General features: G+C 38.3%; 2 protein-coding genes across 7 annotated transcripts in view; one reads left to right on the forward strand and one right to left on the reverse strand.

Annotated features, from left to right (window-relative positions):
* LOC129770204 (xaa-Pro dipeptidase) overlaps positions 1-27,356 on the reverse strand; it is a 326,892-nt gene that overhangs the window by 39,046 nt on the left and 260,490 nt on the right. For all 6 annotated transcript variants that reach the window (XM_055772898.1, XM_055772894.1, XM_055772895.1 and 3 more), the window contains 2 exons: positions 517-578; positions 414-458 (listed from right to left, as the gene is read on the reverse strand). In XM_055772898.1, coding sequence (XP_055628873.1) covers positions 414-458; positions 517-578 — 107 coding nt within the window. The remainder of the gene's footprint in view (positions 1-413; positions 459-516; positions 579-27,356) is intronic.
* LOC129770206 (uncharacterized) lies at positions 1,159-12,044 on the forward strand. Its single transcript, XM_055772900.1, has 2 exons — positions 1,159-1,340; positions 11,468-12,044. Exon 2 carries the CDS (start codon positions 11,486-11,488, stop codon positions 11,960-11,962), a length of 477 nt encoding a protein of 158 aa, XP_055628875.1. The 5' UTR covers positions 1,159-1,340; positions 11,468-11,485; the 3' UTR covers positions 11,963-12,044.

The following is a 27,356-nucleotide window of genomic DNA, read 5'->3' on the forward strand; positions in this document are numbered from 1 at the left end:
AAGCCAAAACTCATTTCCAATTGAATACGAAAGTGAATTTCTCCATAGTACCCTGACTATCCTCAGTTGGATATGACTTTGCCGAGCCCTGCTCCTAGCAAAGAATGAATCTGACAAGCTGTTGAAATAATTCGTAAGGAAGTCCATGACCTCCTGCTTAAATCTTAATTCCCTATTCCTCATATGATCATGTATAGACGTGAACAAGTGATAATCTGTTGGGTTTCTTATGTTGTAGGATTAAATGTGTTTTGGGAAGTGTATTTTTTTTATTTAAAATTAAGTAGTGATTCCAAATCAAAGTTCCCATAACAGATCAAGAAGCTGGTTTAGGTGTATCAAATGGATACTCCAAAACTCAGTATTTGTTGATTTGATTGCAATAGTAAATAATTACTATATTCAGTACTCACCATTCTGCGATAATCGGGAACAATATATCCGAATCAAGCACAAACCTGAAATAACACATGTGACAAACAGACGACAATCAAAAAATCATTAGCTTTGATATACTTCTCGATTCCCTTGAAATAAGCCGGCTTCGACTGGAGTCCACTGTCTGTATTGGGACCGCTCTGAAATGGAATAAAGTGGAATGATTATATTTCGATTCTAAAATAAATTTAAAATTAAGTTATTATAGAATAATTTAATCGAGGCACCAAAACAAATCTTCCCGTACATTGTAACAAATATTGTGCTCAGCTTATTATCTACACGCTTTGAAAACAAGTTCGTATGAAATTCCCCACCTACACTCGAAATGTTGTTCGGAAAGGTAATGCACGCACAGAACCCACTTCGATTATTGAGAACAGCGTTGTTATTACCGACCAAACAATCATTACAACCATCATACACACTCATTCAACATCACCAAGTGACAGCCATATCAGTGGGTGAATAATTGTTAAAAAAAATCATAATCAAACCATCGCACACTAACGCGTACTGAGGGAAAACTGGCGCAGAGGTCGGTTTACACTGCTGATAAGCGGTAAGGCGCCACTACTTTGCTCTTATCACCGACCGGCGCAGTGGATTGTTTCTGTGTTGGGGCATATTGCGAATTTGCTTCATGTCGTGTTTCATCACACCGTGGGCGTCCCGCTTTCAGCAAACATTGGCGGGTGGTCATTGTTTACACTGTGGTTACGGCGCGTGTCGGTAATGACCAGTGTGGGAGGATTCACTGTTGGTGTAAGAGAAGTTGAAGTTTGGTGAAATACTTGAAAATATGTTCCCAAAATAAAATGTTTGGAAGTTCCTGAAATGGGAAACAACCATTTGATAACGTGAAATGAGATTGAAACCTAAGGTCGCAAAATCAAATTCTGGTACGTGATAGCAACATTGTATTATCGTTATCAATGAACTAATCGTGGATGATTCTCACGACGTCGCAAAGAAAAAAAATTAGCACGTGTTTGAAAATATTGTGTGTAGTGGAGGCAATGAGATGGTTGTTTGTTTACTGGCCAACAATAGGGTCGGTCACTATGAACGTTTGTCGTGTACACTTGGAGCATCCGTGTCGATATCGCCGGTCTGTACCGATGTTAGTAAACACACATCTGTTCCCAAGGACATCTCGTTCATTCGCTCTAATATGCACTGTGTAGCGCGTTGCGGAATGTCTTTTTTGTGTTTTGTTTACAGATTCTCGCGCGCTTATCTCCGCGCAATTTTCTCTACTCAACCCTTGTGAGTTTCTTCGATAAATAGGAGAATCACATCCCAGAATTAGTTGATTGATTTTTCAATTAGTGAGAATTCCATTTGGAATTCACATACGATGCATAGGGAAAGTGGTGGAATAAAGGGTGTCCCAAATTGCAATTGCAATTGCCAAATTGCATCAAATTGCATCATGGAAAAAACGCTGTAGAAAATGAACTAGTTGACCGATCCTTTTCAATCTTTCCGATAATATAATATAACCCATTAGTAAGCTTTCGGCATGTTCATTTCATTCAACTTCAATACCATAACCGTATGCTCGCACCTTACCCTTAACTCCACTCATAAGATTCTGTACAACTTCTGCCTGCCTTCTTCTGTACGGAAACCCACTATTTCTGCCGGATGTCCGCCTTGACGTAAGTCTTATCATTCATCATTCATGATAATGGAGCATCTGGGTGTACAATTTCCGGGCCCGTGACTTTCCGACAGTATTTTGCCATTCGTCACGATTAGAAGCCTTCTGCGCTTTGTACGTATGCAGTCCCTCCCGGTCCTTGGCTTCCAGGTCCTTTTCCAGGTGCTTGCGCAAAATCAGTTCGCGAAGTTTCGGGTAATTTCCTACAGCGTTTTTACTATAAACATTTGAAATAGTAGATATGGGAATGGTAGGTATAAAAAAAGGTGGGCTTTTTCACCTTTAGTCGAAAATTGAAATTCATGCTTAAAAAAACTAATTTCTATGCGAATTAATCGCTGGAATTAAACAAAATATCTGTTCCTTAACACTAGGTTTACGGACGTTTCCTATATATCTATCTCCACGAACATGCGTTATTTTGATGCAACATACATATAACAACACTTAGAAAGCAATTTAATCATATATTATAACTAAAAAAAATGAAAATATGTAAAACTAAGTTTCACAATAATATGATTAATTCTAAAAATATTCTAGTATTTCATTTTTTAATTCTCGAACTAAGCACCTAAAACTTTGAAAATCTCTTCGCACTCTGATATCAATTTCAATTATGCTTTTCATTCTTTCTATTGTTGCTTTTCGGAAACAGTTGTTTATCGTTTGTTTCATTTGAGATAACGATATATAATGGAGATAACGAAGTGTCGATACATTCCTATATATTATTCATATGATAATGTGTACATTACGATCGCGTCAAATTGGCGCATATCCGTAGAGATTGGATATACCACATAGAGAACTTCGATATTTCAACACTTTTGAAGAAAATAGACTTCAATATATATTCACCTCGATCAATGAATAAGTCATTATAAGAGATACAATAGAAATGCAAACGGTTCTTGTAATTTTCCTTTCAAAATTTTCCATTCAAAATGCGTCAAAATCAAAATCCCGTAAACCTTGTGTTGATCACGATGCGGTTACAAAACTATGTCCGAATCGCTATCGAGAGAGCGATTTCTGTTTTCATTCATATTTTGACATGCGACAGCTCTACTGAAGCGTAGGTTGATTCAAAAGTCATGCAACTCTTCAAACATAAGGCGACTTTCAATACACCATCGATGATCAATAGTTATACTAGCAAATATACTGGTCACATTACTCGCACTTCCCCTGCATACATCATGATACAGCAAAATCACATGGAATTCCTCGTTCGACTTGAGGTAGCGTTCTAAAACGCTTCTGAGCCCCGCGTCGGGCCATGTGGACTGACACTGATTTTTCCGTTTGGTTCTCGCCAGTCTCACCGGACTGACAGTGGACTTTTCTTTTGGAAAGCGTTGTCATTAGTAATAACTAACGAAGCTAGAAAATTAGTTTTAGAATACTTTTTCGGCTTTGATCTGCAACATGTGTAGCGTTTCATCATCCGGATTTCTCGTGATTTTAGTCAAAGAAATTTCCTTCGACTTGCACAGTGGTCACGCGTATCCTAGAGCTTGCCACTCGGAATACATTCAAACGTGTTATTTGGCTTAAGAAATCTCAACTAGGTATTAATAAATGACGCTAGTTAATGCTTACGTTGAGACGGCAAAAGTTCCACAGGGAACATTCAATATATAGGTGTTGGTGTCTGAAAACACTTCAGAAAACTGCTGGTCTACATGCTCCAAATGCTTTTTCAGTTCCCGGCTGGTTCTCGAGAATTTGTATCTTTCGCGCTTTAGATTCCCAATGGAGATCCATGACACACCAGAAACCGTCGTATCGCTATCTTGCATGAATTCGTCGACAATACACATTCAATACTACTTCTAAGTGCCCGGCTCGGATGGTGAGGTACTGAGAAATTCAGCTCGTTTGCATACACGAAACAGTCAGGATCGGACATCCACAGCATCCCTAAATATCTCCACTGTCTTGCTCTAATTTGCGTTGACAGGCTTCTTTTGGGATCCTTTCCGTTACCCCAACCCGTCGCAGAACTTTAGAAGAGTTGGACTGCCTGTTTCGAATGTTGAAACTACTTTTTTTTGACCCATTTCAATTCTTCAGCTACCCGACATTCTGTACCGCGCTTACTAGGAGATACCACACCCTGTACGGATCTCAGGATGTCAACTTCTTCTCATCCGGCTCATAGATGTACCCCTTCTGTTAATACTCAACAATTTGGCGTCGATTACTGGGTTCATCTCCAGTCGCCTCTCGAGGCATTGATACCTACGAACCGCTTGGATATCGGTGTGTAAAATACAGTGCGATTGGCTGGCCCTAACGGAACCTCTCGAAGTCGTTTGGTGGTAGTAAATGGTGTCACGATGCGCGTTCACTCCTTCGATTTGATTCAAAGCTAATACCGTGCAACTGAGCCCGAATGATGGAAAATTCGCGGAAGTCGAAGTTGTCGAACCACTGTGCAAGACACTGTGGATTTAACACTCCTAAACTTCACAACGTGTCTGAGATCGACATAGTTTCCTGCCATGCTTGCCGAGACAAGCCGAGGCACAACTTGCTTGGAAGCCATCTCGATAAACAATTGATAACCATTTAATCCGTTTGTTCAATACTTCAGATATTATTTTAGAATGCATCGAAATTTTCGAAATAACTTTTGAGTAGACATTTTCAATGGTATGAAAAAAGCCACTGGCAGGAGCTGTAATGATTAATAGAAATTGCAAATATTCTGCCTGTGATGTTCTGACCGTATAACAGTGTGACCATCGGGGGAGCTTAAATTGCAATGTTTCATCTTTCGACAGTGTCCGTTACATATTGCTGTGTTTGTTCTTTGAATAAGCATTTCAGTTTTCAGGGTCCCCGGATTTTTTTACTAAAGATTTTTATGGAATTTCGACGTATTCGCAAATAATATCCGAAATGATAAGCCAACAAGTTAAAAAAAAAAGATTGCGTAGTCCTATGTCCTAAGCGGTTGTGTCTCGGATACAACCCCTCGATTTTTAAGCGATTTTTGGCCATTACAGGCCAGGAATTTTTGGTTAATAGCATATCAAACAAATCTTATAAAATTTCCAGGGTGATTGTTGTGCAAATCATCCAAATCCGTTCGTAGAAAAAAAAAATAGTTATTAACGTTCATATTATTCCATAAAAACGTGACCTGTTTTCTGATTCGGAGCCCTTACTTAAAGACGTAGTCCTACGCAGTGTGGTAAAAATTCAAACTCAATCGAAAGAATTGACGAAAATGACATTCTACAATTGAGATCCGATAGACCGAAATCGTGCTTCACTGCGCTAAGCCGAAGTCGTGAGAATGAATTGTTTGTTTTTGTTCGACTAAACCCTTATCAAAAGAGTTGCTATTCCTACTCTCTTAAATGAGATAAATGTGTTGAGTCGAACAAAATCCTCACGACTTCGGCTTTGCTCAGTGACGATTTCGGTCTATTCACTATCATATAGGCAAGGTATGAATACTCTTTTAGCATAACTGATAATTCGACAACAGATCGGGCGATAGGACCATTTTATTCCGCCCTTATACTCATGTCTTAGGCCGAGGATATAGTAAACGCGATGCGGCTGTTCATCCGAATCGCTTCATCAAAGTGAGCGGATTCGGATCGGCTCGCAATAAAAAAAACGCAGCTCTTCAGCTCACATTGGAGCTGCTGAGCTGATGAGCTGTTGAGCTGATGAGCTGATAAGCTGCTGAGCTGATGAGCTGTTGAGCTAATGAGCTGTTGAGCTGTTACGCTGTTGAGCTGATGAGCTGATGAGCTGATGAGCTGTTGAGCTGTTGAGCTGTTGAGCTGATGAACTGCTATGCTGATGAGCTGTGGAGCGGTAGAGCTGCAGATAGTGTGAGTTGTGAGATGCGAAAGAATTATCTGTCTCCCGCTCTTCGTGATATGACGTCAGTTTGTTTTCGTTTGTCTCCCTCCCTTTATTAGCTGTAGCAGAGATGCCAGACAGGAGAAGTTTTTTAAATTGAAAATATTAAATCGCTCGTTTTTTAATTATATTTTCCATACAACACATTACAAAATGGAAAACATTATTACATCAATGAGTGTTTGCAAATGAAATTAATACATTATATTTTATTCAAACATGACTCTGGAGGCCGTGGAGACACAAACATTTATTTCCGCGTGCTGAATCAAAACAAATCAAAAATCACCCGGCATCAATGGTAAAACCATCACCAATTACCAATTGATAGTGGTAATGGACTTCCATATGGAACAAACAGACTTTTATAATATGTACAACAAATTCTACTATCTTCGCATTTACTAATCTGATACAGATAGAGGGAGGTTGTCTTTTTGTGACCTTTGTCATTGCGAATAATTATTTAGCGTTGCGCCTATTAGTGGAAACATCTTTATATATCTTTGCGGATGCAAAAAAAGTTTATCTTAATAGTTTTATCTAAAACCATCGTTTCGGGGTACATTTCAGAAGAAAAATAAAAAAAAAGAAGGAAAGGAAAGAAGGAAATATGAGGAAAACTAAACATTTTAAATATTCATATTTTTAAAAGTTTTAATTTTTCCGTTGGTTTAAATTCGGCATCTTCTTAGTTGCATTCACTATTTGTTGTATATTATACAAGCTGATCCAGCAAACGTTGTTCTGTCTTTGAAATTATTTCTAGAGATTTTGTATGTTATCGTTCAGGTTCGTTCAATTAATCTGATTGATGATTTTCACTGCGAAATATACATATAGTATAGTCGTTTTTTTCGAATTTTCCTATTTATCTTAAATACCTTCAGAGTTTTATATTGAAGTAAAGTAAAATCCATCATTATATTCACAATAACGACACATTAATCTCAATGTCGTCAAAACTAATGCCAATTGAAGGAATTACCTCCAATTGGACAAACTTATCATTATAGAAAAAATGCACAACATTTTTTTTTCTATCTCACTATCTCACTGCAGTACAAATGTGTAACCTATTTTTTCGAATTTTCCTTTTTATCTCTAATTTACTCCAAAGTATTCTGTCATTCTAATTTGAGTGAAGACAAACTTAACGATATATAGACCACACCAATCTGATCACCGCTCTCCTGTGATGATGAGTTATACGTACGTGGGAAACACCTTGTTTCATATATAAAGATTATTAGAATTCATATCAGACCTAGTTTGTATATAATTACAAATACAATTCGTTTATTTTATATTTCTGTCTATTAAGAAAACATGCACTTTACAGTGTCCCATGGTAGTTACGTATCAGATGCAATTGTGTGAACAACCGCAAAATTCAACTGAGCTGAAGAGCTGTTCCGAATGATCAGCTCACTTGTATGAGCTGAACGGCTCTGATCCGCTCACCATGATGAGCTGATTTGCCCATCTCTACGATGAACTGGGAAAGCTCATTGCGTGTTATGACATATTGGCCGCTTTACATCACGCGTTGTTTGACTTTTCATTGATCTCACAAACCAGACCGTAAAGACCGTACTCGAAAAAAATGAAACAGACAAAAAGGATCACCAAAAACTAGAAGTGAGTTATATCTGTGATATAACCGCAAGGTAGACGAAGGACAACCGCTGGCTCTGTAATCATTTTTTTAAAATTGCATTTGAATCAATTCTCAATGAACGAATGATTCCTGAAAGTTTTCCTAGTTAGTGTGTGAGTTGATGAATATGTGAAATTGTTATTAACATGAAATTCAACTATTTCGAACTTGTTGGTGGTTCAGAAAAAAACCGTTGGGTTTGCGTGCTTTTGCAAAAGCAACTGATGAAGTTTGATTCATAATTCTATTTTGTTCTCGTGAGAATAATACGTTCTCGTGAGAATAATGACCACTCCACGCGGAAGAAGAATAGAAAGAATAATATTCGCGATGACGGTTTCTCCAGGTGCCTTGATTTTGCGTCCTTGTTCGGGAATACATTCCGATCACCACAAATGCAATCACCGTCAATAAGCTAGATCGTTATGATCTCAATAGCCTGTTTTTAAAGCAATTTTTAAACTGTTGAAACGATTTTTTGGACTAATAAGTTTCAATCATATAACTCTTTGACAATTCATCTTTCGATAACAATGATTATTATACCACTCCATTCAGCCGGTTAAGAGGTATTAACGTTTAAAATCTTGCACTCCAGCGTCACTCTCGTTTTTAAAAATTTGAACTTACGTCTTGGTACAGAAATGATTGACGTAGTCCTACGTCAAAAAAAAATTAAGTCAGATATTTTCGAAACTCTCAGGGAATAAATAAACACATACTAGCTTTGTTTTTGCAAAGATTTTTTATTCAACCTTCTCTCCTAGGCAAAACACCCGTACCTTGGACATAACGCTACCCATCAAGTTCTGGCAACACTTTCTTACACATTTCCATCCGCTCCATCTTCAAATCCTGGCCGTTCTAGCGGATTTGTCTCATTCTGCACAAAAAACAACATAGTTCGATTCGTACTACTCCATTACCGGTTTCACGTAACGGCATGATGCTAGATCCGGCCAAAACAGAGGGTCATCTTCGTGGAACTGGAGGCATTCTTCTTTATATATTGCCGTTGATGGTGCCGACCTTTATATACGGCTTGCTGAATTTGCCGCACCCACAGATCATCTGCCACTCCAAGTTGTCGACCTTCTTCTGCCGGAACTTCTCTGAAACAACCAAAAATTCCAGGCCGGAGATATCCTCGGCGTCTCGTCGTCCATTACGATACATTCGTCTGCACCAACAGCTCGTGGTACAGCTTCCTGGTGCGGGATTTGGTCACCGTATTATGTTTATCTGGTCGGTTAGGCGACATGAAGTCCGGTCCGCTTCATTGTCTGCTGCTCGAAACTTTGACCTTCTATGCCGTCTCGAATTGAGAGGTTCGGATTGTGCTTGAAGTAATCCCTCACCTTCCTTGCCTTCACAGGGTCAGTCGTCTTCACTTTTGTTTCGCTGCCTCGCTGCTGGGTCGTCTGGGTCCCTTGAACGATTTCACCACACGGGACACGGTCGAATGGATGTTCCACGATCTACCATTTGTTATATTGCAAATATAACAAATGAAACATTTTCCTCAGTGGCATTTGGTTATTATCAGTGCAATGGGATAAGCCATTGTGAATTATACTGAAGATAGTTTTTTTTCTGTAAACATGGTAAATGGAAAGTCCTTAGCGTAATATTGTATTATTTTTGAACTCATTGCAATAAATATCGAAACATCAAAAGTAGGTGCTATAATATGCATTATGTAACTTAGAATAAGGCCTTGTTTTCATTGCAGCGGGGCGTCAACGTCGCGTGAGCGGGGCGTGTTCACTTCTCGCCACGAAATTTTAATTCACTCACATTGCACCGTGCCAGCGGCGTGTCTTCGGCGTATTTTATGAAAATTGGTTTATTTTTCAATATTCCAACATCGTTGGACGTATCCGGCAAACCACGCAAAATAATTATATTATGTCACTACTACAAACAAACCTATGCTAGAGAGAAACGGAGAAGTACAAATATCGCCGGCATGAAGTATTTTCGTTTGCACGCCAGCGATACGTCAAAAACACGCTCACGACACGTCAGCCTGGTGTGAATCCATCGGTAAGAATACACACGATTAATCGTAAGCGTCACACGCCCCGCTGAAGTGAGAACAAGGCCTAAACGTTATACCATGGATCTAACAAAATATAACTAAATTTTCAGTAAACAAATTTATATTTTCGTTCGATATATTCGATTATGAAGATATTTATGAAACTATCTGGCAATCATCATTTGCGTTCGCACAATTTCGCCGCATTGAAAACCGAATCGAATCGCGTTTACCATGATACGTCTGGGCTGTTTGCATTTGATTTTCATACTCGTAAATGGAAGATCTTTCCCGCAAATGCGCCACAACGGAAAGCGTTCATCATGTCCTCGGCTTTAAAGTCACACTCTCACTCTCTAAAAAACAGAATTTCTTGACAAGTCGTCGGGTTTTAATTGTGTCTTGCTCACTACTTCAATTGATAGGGTGAAGCGACCCTAATTCCTCCATATATGTATGTAGAGACGCTTGGAGAATGCTTCGCTCCATTTTTTCATATTTCATTGAAGCACACTTGCGCTTTGTCGTCAAGATCCAAAAGTGCATCACCCTTGTCGGAAATCGAACACTTCTCTAATTACATTATGTTGTTACCGAGTCTACATTTTTTTTTCCGTACATCAATTTTGTGTGTAGACGGCGCCAGTGGTTGTATGGTTAGCGTAACAGCCTCACAATCCGATCGGCCTGGGTTCAATCCCAGCTGGCGTCGTTGGGATTTTCTGAGGCGAAAAATCTCTGGTTACGTCTTCCTTCGGAGCGGAAGTAAAAGAAGTTGGCCCGGCTCATGAGTTGTTGAGTCTGATAGGTAGGAACAGGTGGAGTCGCCTCCCTGATGTCGGTGATTGGCACTAAAGTGGCGGAAATAGGCCGACGAAAAATAAGCGAAGATAAAAAAAAAATCAATTTTGTTATTTTTGTGCGAGTGAAACAAATCTCAAGTTTCCACTCGGTTCGTGGCAGTTCAACACACACGGGACATTTTTTTGATTACTCGGCGCGTAATTATTTATCGGCAGATATAGCGGGGCAACTCCAAGCGCCTCCCCAGAAATTCGAAGGTAGAAGAATTAGTTTGTAGAATTAATTTCGGAAAAATAAAAGAGTCGAGAGTTGCACGCTAAAACGATTGGTCGAGTTTTAGTTGTATGAAAGAAAGCCAAGACCGTTCAGGCAACGCTACAAGGGACAAAAATAGATCTCAGAGGCAAGCGGCTTGAAGAAAGGAGCGATTTCTCAATCGAATGGAAGGGATACAGTTAGAAGAAATTCGTACGAATGAAACATGCCCATTCGTCAAATTAGTGTTTTCAAGCTTGATTGGTAATTGTTCGTTCGAATTCAAAAGAATGATTTCATAATTTGCTGCACTGGTCCTACGTCAAAACGATTTTCGTTTTCACTGAAATGAAAAACATTATTTTCCATACAAGCCAGTATAAATCAAAACAAAAAAAAAGACAATTATGACGTCGTTTCATTCATCATTTGAACATTTAGTGAAATGTTCATACCACAGCTAATTTCGAGAGAGCTCAACCATAACTGTAGTCATGTCTAATTACTAGGAAACAGCGTGACATTGTTCCCTACTAGTTAGCATGTGATGCTTCGAAAGTTCAGTTGAATTCAGTCACAATGAATTCACGGGCGGTTTGCTTCGTTCTACGAGTTGTACTTTTGCTGCTTAATTTGCAGCTTCCTAAGAATTTTGTATGTTTCTTGTTTGTTCTCTTGTCAGATCACTTGTAATATTGAACATATTTTGCAGAGCAACGCTGAGGCCACGATGCGCTTCACCCGATTGATTTGTTTGGATCATCCGTACCAGATTGCCACCCTGGAGCAGTGCCAGCTGAAGCTGTTCCGTAACGAGCCGTCACGTATCAGTATTGTCCAGCGATATAATCGAACTGAAAGGTTGTACTGCAATATTACGATCTTCAAAAAAGCGGTCAATTATCGGCAGATACTCCCAACCCAAGTCTACGATGCGTGTCGTTTCCTGGAAGATAAGATGGAGCTTGATCCTATCACGAGCTATATTCACGCTGCAATAAAACAATACGCTCCTCAGCTGTTTCGGCCATGCCCGATAGAGGGATTGTACGATGCATCGGACTTGAGAATACCTGAGAATCTAACGGTGCCGATATTTCCCCCCGGGGATTATTACTCGGAATGGATAACGTATAATGAAAAGAATCAAATTGGTTTGCGTGTTCAGTTTTACTCCTCTGTAAGACAATCGGGAATTTTTGGGTAGCTATTCGATTTTTTAGTGTATGTTATCAAGTTCGTAATTTACAAAACAAAACCCTGGCCCTCTTGTGGAAAAAAGCATGTCAACTGCTCAAGAACTAAATAAATGAATATTTATCAGCTGTCGTGGTCCCTGCCTTCCTCCATCCTTCAACTAATTTATCAACAACTATCGAAAAAACACAAACCTTGACAACGTATCGTACATAATGCACTTCCCATTAGGAAATGTATATCGAACTCGGTAGCTATTAAATTGTGTCCGACGGAACTACTGTCAGGATGAAGCACGCCAGTTGTCGACAGGCGTACCGGCTAGACCGCGCGCAGACAGACAATGACATTCATAAATTTGCCGTGGCCTTCGCGTTGTGTATGCGAACAGGGCATCTGGACTCAATTTCTGAGCAGTGAATAAATATGAAATAAATTTCGTAACTTGCGGCTCCAGAGAAAACGGAATGCTGGTTTGGAGTGCCGATTGGTACCATGATAACGTAGCATCAACGTTGTTGCTACTCTATTATCTGGGAATTTTTATTTCGTTGTGATATGGCACATTTTAGTTCATTTGTTTGTGTCACCATAATCACTGCCACCAGAACCATAAGTTTTGATTCTAGCATAGAAGAACATGCTGGCGGGTTTCCCGTCTTAGCCACAGGGGGGAGTATCCAATGTGTATGCACGTATTAACCGGAAATGTAGTCATTGTATTATGCATTCAAATATGACCAAATCCGATCGAGCCTCTTTTAATATTTTCACATCCCGAGTGCGTGTTTCTCAAGTGCTAATGAGCAATTATAACCGTTTCCTACTTCTTGTCTCAAGAAGTGACCGTGGCGTGGTTAACGCTGAATGACGAAAAGCGCCGGAAAAACATTTACACCACCGGTGTGCACTTGAAATCAAAACATAAAATCGTGAGTTTCCTTGAGACAGCCAGAGCTCGGGGACCCCCGCCGAAATGAAACAGCAGTCGGAAAAGCAAAAACAAAACAAACCACGCTAAGAAAAAAAAAACTCCACCTTGGCTTCATTTTTGTTTCGTTTGCTACCTATTGCGGAATTCATTTTAACGTGCACATAAAGGTAGATTCTCACTAAACGAAAAGATACAACACTTTTGCCCGATCTAGGTATGTACATTCTGTCAAATATATACCAAGAATTTGTAATTTCAAATCTGCCTGCTGAACATTTTTCAATTTATTCTACTGTCAGTGATCTTAACGCCAATTTGCGCCGAAAGATCTCAATTTTCTTCAGAACAATAATCGCAATCAGGTGGTTCTAGACATGGTTCAACGATCAAATTATGATCCCACGTTCATCCAACGCATTATTACAGACGACGAGACACGGGTATGACTTTTTCATATTTCCTATTGAAGACATAAAAAACGTATTCGCTGCGTGAAATGAAGGTAATTCATGAAAACGACTATAAAAAGAATTTCGATTGCTGGATTGTTCGTTCGTTGTGCTGCTTCAGAAGGGACTTATTCTGGAAGCGATCACAAAAATTTATATGTAAACTAGCTGACCTGGTAAACTTCGTCTCGCCCAAAATTTGTTTTTTGTTAGATATGGTTAGGTTCAAACATTCACGTTTTATTACTATGAGCAAGTTCATGGGTCCAATCGCAGAACTGTTCATTGATTGATCTTCAAATCGACCCCGTTGAATTTTGTATGGCAGCTCCCCCTTAGAGAGGGGGTGGAGTGTCTAACCACCATAAAACATTTAGTGTACCCTAAAATCTCCACATGCCAAATTTGGTTTCATTTGCTTGATTAATTCTCGAGTAATGCAGAAATTTATGTTTCATTTGTATGGCAGCCCCCTACTAAGAGAGGAGGGTGGAGAGTCTAACCACCATAGAAACATTTATTGCATCCTAAAACCTCAATATGCCTAATTTGGTTTCATTTGCTTGATTGATTCTCGAGTAATGCAAAAATGTGTGTTTCATTTGTATGGCAGCCCTCCCTAAGAGAAGGGGGAGGAGTATCTAACCACCGTAAAAAAAATTATTGCACCCTAAAACCTCCACATGCCAAATTTGGTTTCATTTGATTGATTAATTCTCGAGTAATGCAGAAATTTATGTTTCATTTGTATGGCAGATCCCCCACCCCCTAAGAGAAGAGGGTGGAGAGTCTAGCCACCATATAAACATTTTTTGCATCCCAAAACCTTAATATGCCTAATTTGGTTTCATTTGCTTGATTGATTCTCGAGTAATGCAAAAATGTGTGTTTCATTTGTATGGCAGCCACCCCTAAGAGAAGGGGGAGGAGTATCTAACCACCGTAAAAAAAATTATTGCACCCTAAAACCTCCACATGCCAAATTTGGTTTCATTTGATTGATTAATTCTCGAGTAATGCAGAAATTTATGTTTCATTTGTATGGCAGATCCGCCCCCCCCCTAAGAGAAGAGGGTGGAGAGTCTAGCCACCATATAAACATTTTTTGCATCCCAAAACCTTAATATGCCTAATTTGGTTTCATTTGCTTGCTTAATTCTTGAGTAATGCAGGAATTTGATATTCATTTGTATGACAGCCCCCCCCCCCCTTGAAGAGGAGGGTTGAGAGTCTAACCACAGTAGAAACATTTATTGCACCCTAAAGCTTCCACATGACAAATTTCGTTTTATTTGCTTGATTAATTCCCGAGTAATGTAGAAATTTGTGTTTAATTTGTATGGCAGCCCCCTCTTGGAGAAGGGGGAGGGGTCTCAAACTATCACGAAAATCTTTCCCGGCCCCAAAAACCCCTACATACCAATTTTCATGTTGATCGGTCCATAAGAATCAGACAGACAGAAATCCATTTTTATATGTATAGATGAAGCATTTTCTTTAAAAACACAAATCCCCGGTAAATATTTGACAGAATGTATATATTAATTAGATGACATACCACAGCCAAAATTAATTTTTAGCACATGTTTTGGCATCCTGATTTATTACATCAAATGAGCTTAAAAATAACAGAAGATGTGCTGCTCTCCCATACTGGTACAGCATTTGTATAATACGCTACGTTTCATAACTATAGAACCGCTCATTTTTACTGAGTTTCCAGAGATATGTAAGAAGTCGGTTTAATTGAAGTATATAGTGTCGAATATAATAATTATTTTCATTTATAAGACTGGCCATTTGAACTTCATTGTTGTGTTCAGGCACGAAACATTGAAAAAACTAGAATTCCAGTGTTTCATAACTATAGAACCAGATGAAAAAACTCTCACTCCTTTACAAAATTAACGTCAATTTCACATGATTTACAAGAAGTTCCTAATTCGTAGGTCATCTTTAGTTCTCAATCAGTTCACATAATCCATTCGGAGTGGTTTCGACCCAGCTGCTTGTAAGCTACATCTACTATTCGTACGATCACTCCTCATAAGTTCTTGATAGGGTTTTGATTTGTCAAAAAAGCTAAACAGTCCAGAATCTGCAGCCCCTATTCATTAAACCATGCCATAACTTTCCAAACTTTATAAATTGATGCCAAATTACCGAATTATCACATTGTTTTTGATGCAAAAACAGCAGTACAGGCAAACCTTTTTTTGTGCGGAGGATAGGGTCAGCACAAAAAAGTCGCATAAAAAATCGTGCAAAACTTCACCAGCAGCTTTAAAAACTCGTGTTCGGTACACATTTTGAAAAAAACTTTTTTTGTGCGGTAGATAGGGACCAAAAAAATAACTCAAATCCACGCCATTCACTGTTCAATTTCCTTATTTATTTTTTTTTCCAAAATATATATTTTTATCAAGGCTCATATGGCGTTAGCCTGACGGGGCCGGAGTTCAATATTTTGACAGTTTTTCTTATTATCTATGATAGTAATATGTAACCGATTACTCGTGGTCGGCTCGAGGTTAGTATTACAAGTGTTCTCGTAATTGGGATGTTGCTGTCTCCAATGCTCTGTACGTGTGCCCGACACGGGATACTTCCTATTGGGATGCAGCTGACCATTAATCAGCAACGCCCCCCTAGTATGTACCCCATATCTAGCGTGGTGCGTCTTCTCGACTCGAGGAATCCAGGATAGAATGGTCTCTAGCCGGCGCAATCATCAGTTCGTGTAGAGTTGTCATGAGCGGTACAACCTTTGGCTCTTGTTGAATCATCAGTGGACTGCACAACCTTTGGCCCGTGTATCTTTAAAGAGTGTGTGTATGTATTGCCGCGACTAAGTAAAAGTTTATAGATCGGATAGGAGGGATATGAAACAGGGACACAACGAAGGAAACATCATTAAACGTTGACATCGGCGTTTCTGAGGAACAGGTATAGATGAAGCCGAAGATCAGGATCACGGCTACCTAAGATATCCCGGACGGGGATATCCGATTGTCTGCCTTTATTTCCTTATGTTTCCCTGCTTTGCGAAAGGACACTTTGCCTCTTCGGTTGCTCGTGGCTGTTTTGTGCTTTTAGTTGAGACGTGTTGCTGTTAGAAATCATGTCATGAAAAACTTAGAGCATTTGATGAAAGGAGGGGAATGATTTCAGAAGTGGATAATTGAGACGCAGATATGCTTTTTTCGCACTAAAATGCACATAAACCATCGAAAAAAAACTAAATGGACGATAACTTCGGCATATGCTTTTTTTCATACACCGTACAAAAATAAATCGCACAAAAACAGATTTTACTGTAAATGATTTTGAGGTACTTGGTCTGGTTCAGATAGCTTTTCATCAACACGAATGCACAGTGCATAACTATAATGAAGTACTTCAGAATCATTTAATTCTGTTTTTACATCTAAACAACTAACCAACATTTTGTAGGTCTAACAGTTTTTGAGATAAGGTTTTTCGGAAAAAAAACTCAAAATTTCAAATAAATTTATTCAGCCTACTAAATATTGGTCAGAGAATGAAATGTAGGAAATTTTTTATGTTTTCATTAAAAAATATCGAACAATGTTTGAAGAAACCGCGCCGAACAAGTACGGCTCGGGACGACCGTATGCAAAAATTATAATGCTAAGAGTGCGGATCGGGACGACCGCACGAACGGCTATGACTCTGGACGACCGTATAAAAAATGATAATAATAAAAGTGCGGATCGGGACAACTGTACTGTGTAAAAATGGAAGTAAATTTTTTTTGCGAATCGTGACGAAAGCGCAGAACAAGACTCGGGACGACCGTATGGAGAACAGAACTCGACTCGATATTTTGTTAGTTAAACCCCATAAATAAGTTCATACATCCCAAAGGTGGTATTTTATTAAAACATATTAAACTTATCCACAATAGCAGATCTTCATAGGATATATTTGTTGTTCTCATTCGGCAGGGGCTGGGATGGTGATTGGATGATGCAGGTGACTGCATTTTTCCAAATCGACAGTGAATCGAATCGACAATGCATGGTTTTGTTCATAGCGGCTTGGGATGACCGCGTAGAATTTTGTTGATAGCTGATAGGGATGAACGCGCAAGATTTTGTCCATAGCGGATCGGGGCGACCGCGCAGGATTTTGTCGATAGTGGATTAGGATGACCGCGTAAGATTCTGCTGATAAGGACTTGGAATGACTGCGCACGATTCGACCGATAGTGGCTCGGAATGAGTGAGCGCAATTTTGTCGATAGCGGATCCAGATGGTTGCGCAGAATCTCGTTGACAGTGATTTCATATCATTCGCGCTTATGAAAACTGATAGCAAGCCGAATCATTCGTGAAAGATTTTAGCGGTAGCTGTTTTTTAACTTACAACAGGTTAACGGCTCACGACGGATCTTATCGATAGTGGATCAGGATGACCATATTCTTTTAGACAGTGAATTACCGAACGATAGGTATTATGAGAAATTTTTGTTTATTTTTGAGAAATATTCTATGTGAAACCGATGAAAGGTTAGCCAAATGATCATTTCGTTATTTTACTTTTTACTTTGCACTTCTTCTATATTTTTGAGATGGGGGAGTATCAGCTGGAGTTAGGCTTAGGTTTGCTTTCGAAAATGATCGCATTAGCAGGTCGTTGTCGGATATCTTGTAAAGCAAGAATTTCGTTTGTAAATTCAAGGCTAATGCCAACATAGGTATTGGGTTCAATTCCTGTTCGGTCAAAGATTTTTTGTGGTTGGAAATTTTCTTGACATGGCTTTGGATAAGTAATGGGCTCGGAGACGATCGCATCTTGACCCGAGATCTAATAAAGCGAGAATTCCCAAGTAAAATCTTGGCTAACATTGTCATAGGTTTTGGGTTCAATTCCCGGTCGGTCTAGGGTCAGGTGATGGTTTAAGGTGTTCTTCCGAATGGGAATCTATGCCTGTGACATAAACAGTTCGTTTTTTTTATAAATTTCGTTATGACTATAATTATCAACAAGAGAACTCGTGTGGCTCAACCTTTTGTAAGGGTACCGTCATCATGATTTCATATTGTTTCATATTGTAAATTATTGTCTTCTGTGGTTGTCTATTTTTTTCAAATTTTATTTATTTTATCTCAAGGCTTTGATGAAGAAGGTATTGATTGATTTTTATTTTATTTATTTATTTATTTATTATTTTTTATTTTAGTTTTTCAATTATCAAAAAAAAAATGAATTGAATGAATGAAAAAAAGGCAAAATGTGGAAACCAGGAAGGATAATAGCTCAACCGCAATACTCGTAAATTCAGTTTCTCAACAGATAATTATAACGAAATTTTTCTGTGTTGTGTCAGATCTCATTGCAGATTCAGGTTGATACATTTATACTCGAGGTTGAATGTAGGGCCTGAAGTATCGGTTAGAGTTAGGCTTGGGTTTGCTTTGTAAATTCTTGGCTAATACTGACATAGGTATTGGGTTCAATTCCCGATCGGTCTAGGGTGTTTCCGGGTTGGAAATTTCCAACCCAGTGACTCAGTACTCTTATTACATGTGTAGCAGATCTTCAAGGTTATCTTATAGAAGTAAGCTCAAATGAACGTTTCTTTGAGATGAGGTGAGTGCTGGGCAAAATATAAAAAAAAACATATTAGGGGTAAAAATTGAGAAAAATAGATTCTATCGCTTATTGCTCATCAATTTTTCGATGATTTTTGTACCCATCCATATCAATCCATATTAATATATCTGAGCTCATCCGCATTTTGGTATATGCTCACTCCGCATTGCTCCGTACTCAAACGGTTAAGGACTAGAAAAAAAAACACAGGAAAGTTAAATGCGGACGTATATCTGGCAATAAAATGGTGGCTTCTAATTTATGCGCACATCAATCGTCTTGTTACTATTCTGCTGCTGATGCGCCATATTTGTTTTATATCTTCCCCTGAAAGCTTTTTTTACATCAAACATCCCCAAAAATCAGAGGGGTGTTTTTTTCGATTTTGAGTTACGATTTTTCAAATTTGAAAAATGAAAATGGTCATCCTAGTGAAAAAATAAAAAAATACAGGTCTAATATTTTGCGATAAAGAACAAAATTACCACTTTTCACAAAAATCTGAGATCTACTATATCGGTTTGACATGAAATGGATCTTTCAAATTCATGAATAAATTTGTTATAATTTTGTATAATAATCTGGTAAATGTGTCTTACATTAGTCATTATAACATTATCGTTCCGTTCATTGAGAACGTACCTTAACACGACGAACGGCAACGACAAAACGAAGCAACAAAAATGGGCAGAAGCAAAAAAAACATAAGTAGCTACATTTAATGACTAAATTAATCATTGAGTTTGGAGCTACGATTCAATGATGTGTAGAAATTGTTTTTTGTTTCTGTTTGATTGGGCTTGAGACGGAGAAAAGTTAAGATTATTTTCAGTGCAATTTTCACGCAAGCTTTCTTCCGTAAGACTACCTGATGATTGATCGTCGTCTGCGCCAACAAGTTCAAATGTTCGATTTTGAACAATAATAGCCTTCGCAGTCACGCAAAACATCAGACGAGTGTAGTTCCGAAAATAATGTCAAGGCTCTTTCTGTTTTTATTATTGTTTCGAGTGCGTCGTCTGTGGCTCAAGTGACACATTCTGTGCGAATCGGGTTAGAAATAAAATGTGAAGGTTAACACGTTGAGCTCCGATTTTTTTTCGCTGCGCTTTCCATTTGGTCCGCATCAAGAGCGTTTGCACAACATCAGTGTCGGTCCCTACTTCCAAAGATATTTATTGTATAAATAAAAAAAGTCAAAACTAGTAAGTAGTCACATTTTAAAAACATCCGAACTGGGATTGACAGTTACAAGATAATAAAATAAAAATATATATGGTTTGTTTTCGGATGTTTTACAAAACGGGAATCATTTCAAGTCAAATTGCTGACTATTTTCTATTTATATAATAAATATCTTTGGGCACTGGGACCGACACTGATATTGTGCAAGCCTCTTGATGCGTGCTGAATGGAAAGCGCAGCATGAAAAAATCGAGACTTAACGTGTTAAGCACTTCCTCTTGGTTTTTCGTCGAATGCTGATTGAGTCATATTAGACATACCCATCATAATATACATATACACTTGGATATACAGTGTTTCTAAGAATTTTCCGTGTCACAAATGCTGTACAAAAGTCTCAAAGTTTATGCCAATTTATTGTACGTACAGCAATCTTTTATCACAATTTCATCCTAAAGGTATCATTTCATCGAAAAGCTCAAGTTCGGGGTTTTCAACAGGCTTCAGAATGAATGTCAAATTGTAATGTGCTGAATGTGCTCAATATGTAACTGTAGATCAGGATGAAAAATATTCAAATTCAATATTAACACTTTGCGGACCGCTCACGAGATTTATCGTTCTCGGGTTCCTTCTTTACGGACTTGTGTGAAATTAGCGGATAAAAGTTTTTGTTGCGTGCAAGTTTCTGTTCAACGTCTTGCTGGATTTAGTGAATAATTAATTATTTCAATTGAATTAAATTGATTGTTTATCAAGTAACAACCTTCAAAATCATGCTCATCAGATAGAGAATTGAATCATTTATCTTTCCACATAATTAATTTTTTTCTTGATCGTGACAGAGAAAAGTTATATACTGAAACGTGAGCATGGGTCAATACAGGAAAGCTTACAGAATTTTGAAAATCAAAAAAAGTTCGAATAGAGTTATCAGAGTTATTTTACCTATCTTCCAGCCACAATTTATTTAATGAAAATCGATTAATAAATCGAAAAAGGGTATGGGAAAGTTATAAGCCAAGTTGCATGGAAGAAATTAATTATGTTAAAGAAAATAGAAAACAGTTATTTGAAAGGACCCAAAACACATTCTCGAGATAGTACTTATTCGGTATAAAATATTTTTATCTATCTTTAGCAAAATTTCCATTGGTCGGAATAGGGTCTAAGAAAAGTTATAGCCCAAACCCTCTACAACTTGTATGGGGGAAATGAATTAATTTAAAGAAAATTTAAAAAAGTTATTCGAAAGGACCCCAGACACATTTTTGAGATAATACTCATCGGATAGAGATAACGTTTATCAACCTTCAGCCAAATGTTCATTGGCCGGAAAAGAGTATGAGAAAAGGTATGGGCCAAGATGTATACAAGTTGTAGGAGGGAAATTGATAAATTTATCGAAAATGGAAATAGAACTTTTTCACACTCGAAAAAAAAAGAAGGAACAGAGTGCGAAGTTGAAATTTTAGGCGATTTTTGAAATGCTTTGAAATCGTGAAATATCAACGCATAAAGATGGGATATAAATCTCTTGAAAGCATAATTTACATGGATTTACACGGAATATTTTACAGAGAAATTTGTATTACGATGTTTGTAGATGTGGTGGATAGAAATATCGGGAAGAATTGAGAAATCGATTTCTTTCTGTTTTTTCAAAGATAGTAAACCCAATTAACGTTATCAACTATCTTTCATTTGTTTTTTAAAACGTTGTTGTGTACCATTCAGTAGGTTTTTTTACGCGGTTTTTTTCGCGCGGTTTTTTTACGAGTTTTTTTACGCGGATTTTCCAATTAGCTCGGTTTTTTTTACGAGGCACGTATCCCCCGCTGACTAAGATATTATTGTATGAACGAAAAATTTCGATTTCGTATTTTTTATATTTATTATAGCTCAATAAATAATAATCGAAAAACTGTTTTGAAAACTCTAATAAATTCTATACACCCAGGATTTTTTTGTTATAATTTGTCGCGGTACACCATAGTAAATGTTCTTTGAGTATTTTCTCGGATTTTCATTTCCAAGCTTATTGGAAATGGGGGAAAAAAAGAAAAACTCATTTTTTTCACAATAGCTCTTATAGTGAAGCATATAGGAGAATTATTTCATTATTATCTGAAAAAAATCACACATATCTAAAAATATCTATAAAACATACATATAAAATATCACACATATCCATTATAATTCTCGATATATATTAGTAAGATGCACTTTCAGTATTTTTATCAATTTTTTATCTCAAAGCTATTGAGAATGGCGTGCTAAAAATTGCAAGGTACGTTTTTCACATATATCTTATGAATAAGGATTCGATTCAATTTTTTAATACAATAGAAATTTTTACTTCCTTTTTACTTCTTACTTCCTTACCCAGCCAGACCCTTTCCCCCGTACAACTCATGAACGTTTTGGCCAATAACTTTTCTCATACCCTTTTTGGACCAATGAAAATTTGGCTAAAGATAAATAAAAATATTCTTTATCGAATGAGTACTATCTCGAGGATGTGTTTTCGGTCCTTTCAAATAACTTTTTTCAATTTTCTTTAACATAATCCCATACAACCTATATGTTATTAATTCGTTTATTTTTACAGGCTCAGTTACAAAAGTTTTAGGGGGCCGAATCCTTAACTATATTTTTATAACTATATATAAACAATTTTCTAATTCTATGGTTAGTAAGGTAGAATACCGATTACTCGCGGTTGACTCCCTCCCATACAACATGGCCTATAACTTTTCTCAGACCCTTTTCCGATTAATCAAATTGTGACTGGAAGATAAGTGAAATATTTCTCTATCGAATAACTTCGATAATTCTATTCGAACTTTTTTTGATTTTCAAAATTCTGTATATTTTCCTATATTGACCCATGCTCACGTTTAAGTCTATAACTTTTCTCTGTGACGATAAAAAAATTAATTATGTGGAAAGATGAATGATTCAATTCTCTATCTAATGAGCATGATTTTGAAGGTTGCCACTAGATAAACAATCAATTTATTTCAACTTAAATAATTCATTATTTATTAAATCCAGCAAGACGTTGAACAGAAACTTGCATGCAACAAAAACTGTAATCCGCTGAACTCTCATCTGCTAACTTCACACAGAGGCGAATGAACTGCAAAGTATAAAGCCTCTTAAAAACTTGCAAGCAAAGCAAGCAACTTCACACAAGTCAAAACGTGCGATCCCAGGCGTATGTTTTACATATTTCTTCCCGGTCCTTAAAGTGTTAAAATTATTTTTCTTGATGATTGAAGCTACCTTTAGTTTACGGATGGAATATTTTGGATATTATGAATGGAATCGATTTTCAATTGTCAGGATCGAACCATATGCTGGAATCGAGTTTTTGTTCTGAAATTACTTTTGGTGATTCCACCGTATCGTGTGAGCTTCGCATGGCGGAAATGAGACATTCCGTACATTCGAGCCAAACTATGCCGATGGCCACGCGGTGGAAGAAATTAACCTTGCACTCGCTCAGCTCTGCTATTGTGTATACACAGCAAATGTTTACATTATAACGAACGCACGGAGTCCATGCCGAGCGGATAGGAAAGTTTCGTGCTGTTGTTTCTACCGGAGGCCTTCGGGGAAATGGATACCATATCCGTAGGACCGATAAACAAACCGTTATGTGTGCATTATCTATTATGGTGATTGCTATAATTCGATTAGCTTTCCTCTTCCCCAATCCGAACCACTAACTTCTATACATACGTGTATGCTTGAGCCCAAGATGGTCCGAACCCTTCGGAGGTAGCCTCGGAAAATTACGAAGTCTCGGATGTATTTCGCAAAAATTCTTTTCATCACCGATGTGCCGCATTTTATGCTGTGGATATGTTTACGACCATCCGAAGGAGGGCATGTTTGGTTGTTTACCATTCATTGCAATGATAAATAATGCAAACCGAGCAGCGAGCGCAGAAACAGTAACAACAATAGCTTCGTTACTGTTTTGCCCCGGCGTGTTTACTTCAGCGTTTCTGGTTAGCGGCAACGTGACCGCTCCTGTTGTTGATGGTGTCGTTGGCCCGGCTCAGGTTGGAATGGTTGGAGAGCTAACGCTTCGTGTTTTTGTTTTCGAAACGAGGGGCCGATATAAGTTTTGTTTGGGTTTTGCGAATTGGATTACGAGGTGATCAAATGACGAGACTGACGTTGTACGAAATCGATGGAATCTCCTTTTTTTATGTTTCCAGAGATATATAAGAAGTAAGTTGTTTTTTTAAGGAAACTTTTTGGAGTAAACACACGTTTATAGCATTAAAATGAAAGACCCAACTTTATTCAAAGTATTCTCCATCGATAGCGTTTTTCTCATCTCTCTGGAAATTTGTGTATGCCATGTCATGTATGGCAGGTAAAACTCTTCTGTTCCCACCAAACACAGATCACTGTATTCCGTTTATAGCGCTCATGTAGAACCCAATATTCTGGATCTTTCCCATGGTCTTCAAACGTATGGAGGTGGTTTCTTGAGTCACATTCAAATGATCCGCGTATAATTGCTGCGTTTGAGTATAATCTTTGTCTAAAATCGTTTATTGTTCACTGTTCTCGAACTTTTTTGGAGGCAATATTCCCAATAATGTATTATGAAGAGTCCTATTAACAGTAATAGCCATTTCTTTGCAAATTCCGTCTTCATATTTATATACCTGGTACATACCGTGCCGCCACTGATGATTACACAATCGAGACGCCATTGAAGAATAATCATCGAGACACGACTTATGAATTAACATATCCATTACAGACACCATTCAATGAGCATTTGGTAGAACATGGTGACCTAGATCATTACGATGTATGGCTTCCACATAATTCGTCCGAAAAAAAAAATTAAAAGAAATCTCAACAATCTACTTGACTATCACCAAGCACCATCTTTCAATGGATACGTGTCAAAATTTGACAGCAATCGGTCGATTGGTTCGTGAGTTACAGCATTGAGAGTGAAGCAACTTTTTGTATTGTGAAAAAAATATGTAAAAATCACAAATCAATGAAAACGATGGCAAAATTACATGAATTGGGCATCGAATTGCTTCCGCATCCACCGTATTCTCCAGATCTGGCCCCCAGTGTATATTTTCTGTTCGCAGACCTGAAGACAATGCTCGCTGGCAAGATATTTAAGATCGATGATAGAGTGATTATCGAAACTGAGGCCTATTTTGAGGAAAAGCCGAAAGAGTACTATAACAATGGTATCAATTATGTTGAATGATGAAATCACACGCAATTGTTGACATGGCAGTAACAGAAACATTCGCAAAAATGTTGAGCGAAATAGATCTTGAAATAAGCGAAATGAAACACTATGAGTTATCTCCAAAGTAGGTCACGCTGTGTGTCTCAAATCTCTTTGATAATCCGGCAAACATTGTTTGGGTTTTGTCGGGATTTGCATCTCCCAGATCCCGGCAAAACTATCTTAAGGGCACGAACTTCGAAAGAATAAAAAAGTTTAACGGCAAAATCGGGACAGCTTAAGGAAGTGTGGAATCTTGAATTTGCGTGAACGGTAGCGAAACATTGCATAAATAATTTAACAACAAATTGAAGGGTTGTGTCCGAGACATAACCGTATAGTTGAGACAATACGTTAAGATATTTGTTGCATGTTTATCTTCAATAACTTTGAACGTCGCATTCGCAGTCGATAACGTTTAAGGGAAACGCCTTGTGGTCTATACAAAAATGCAAGCCGTATTTTAACATATTGAATTTTTATGATTATGATTATTGTGCTCCCGTGGCCGAGTGGTTAGCGTCACACCTAACATGCCGGGGGCTCGGGTTCGATTCGTCAAAGAAATTTCCTCCGATTTGCACTGTGATAACGCGTATTCTAGAGCTTGCCCCTCGGAATACATTCAAGGCGTGTTATTTGGCTCAAGAAATCTCAACTAAGTATTAATAAATGACGCTAGTCAATGCATACGTTTAGACGGCAAAGTTCCTCTAGGAACGTGAGAAGATATCGGAACTCTCGCACCAGCTCATTTCAACGCGGCGGCGGCGTTTTGATTGCTGTCAATCCCAGACTTAATTGCAAATCTGTGCATCTGTTAGACAGTGAGAACCTTGAACACATTGCCGTACAAATTGTTCTTCTACATCGATCGCTCTTCCTATGCTGCATCTATATTCGTCCCAACAGCCATCTGGATATTTATACCAAACACGCCGAGTCTGTGCAACAACTTATAGATATGGCAAAGCCTCATGATTCAACTAACGTCGTGGGTGATTATAACCTACCAAATCTAGTGTGGAATTTCGAAGAAGACATCAACGGCCTGTTGCCACTCAATGCATCGTCTGAACAAGAACTTGCTCTTGTCGAGTCCATTTTGTCCGTTGGACTCAAGCAAATCAACGATCTAGTCAATGTGAATGGCAAGTTACTTGACCTGGTATTCGTTAGCGATTCAGACGGTATTGAGCTGTTTGAACCACCATCTGCTATTTTAAAAATCGACGATCATCATAAGCCGTTACTTTTAAAACTTGACGTCCATTCGCCTGGCCAGATCCGCCCGCCCGGTGTTCCAGCAGCTCGCAGTGAGTATGACTTTGCACGGTGTGACTTTAACGCTATCAACGAGCGAATCGGCTCGTTGAATTGGACAGAGCTTCTTGACCTCTCTGACATTGATGCAGCCGTCTCTGCCTTCTACGACAACATATATCAAATAATTCAAGACACCGTTCCTGTTAAAAGATGTAAGCCTTCCCTAAATTTCACACAACCATGGTGGAATTCCGAACTCCGTAATCTGCGTAACCGTCTGCGAAAAGCTCGGAAACGTTATTTCCGCTCCAAAACAGCTGCTAATAAAACTGCTGTACAGTCGGCTGAAGCCGAGTATAGTGGTTTACATGAACTTAGCTTTCGGCAGTACATTGACAATTTGCAGAGTAGTTTCAAGATAAATCCATCATCTTTCTGGAATTTCGTAAATTCCCGAAAAGGCTCTGCACGTATTCCAGTGGACGTTACATACTGTAGTCAAAGCTCCTCTGACGCTGCTAGCTCTGCTAATCTCTTTGCGGAATTCTTCCGAACCGTTTACGAAGTCGATCAGGCTCCGACTCCGCAGGAATACATCGATAACTTGCCGAGTTTTGATATTCGTCTACAGCAAATCACCTTCAGCCACGACGATATTTTCAAA

This window comes from Toxorhynchites rutilus, chromosome 2 (assembly GCF_029784135.1).
Source record: "Toxorhynchites rutilus septentrionalis strain SRP chromosome 2, ASM2978413v1, whole genome shotgun sequence".
In the NCBI taxonomy this organism is placed as follows: domain Eukaryota; kingdom Metazoa; phylum Arthropoda; class Insecta; order Diptera; family Culicidae; genus Toxorhynchites; species Toxorhynchites rutilus.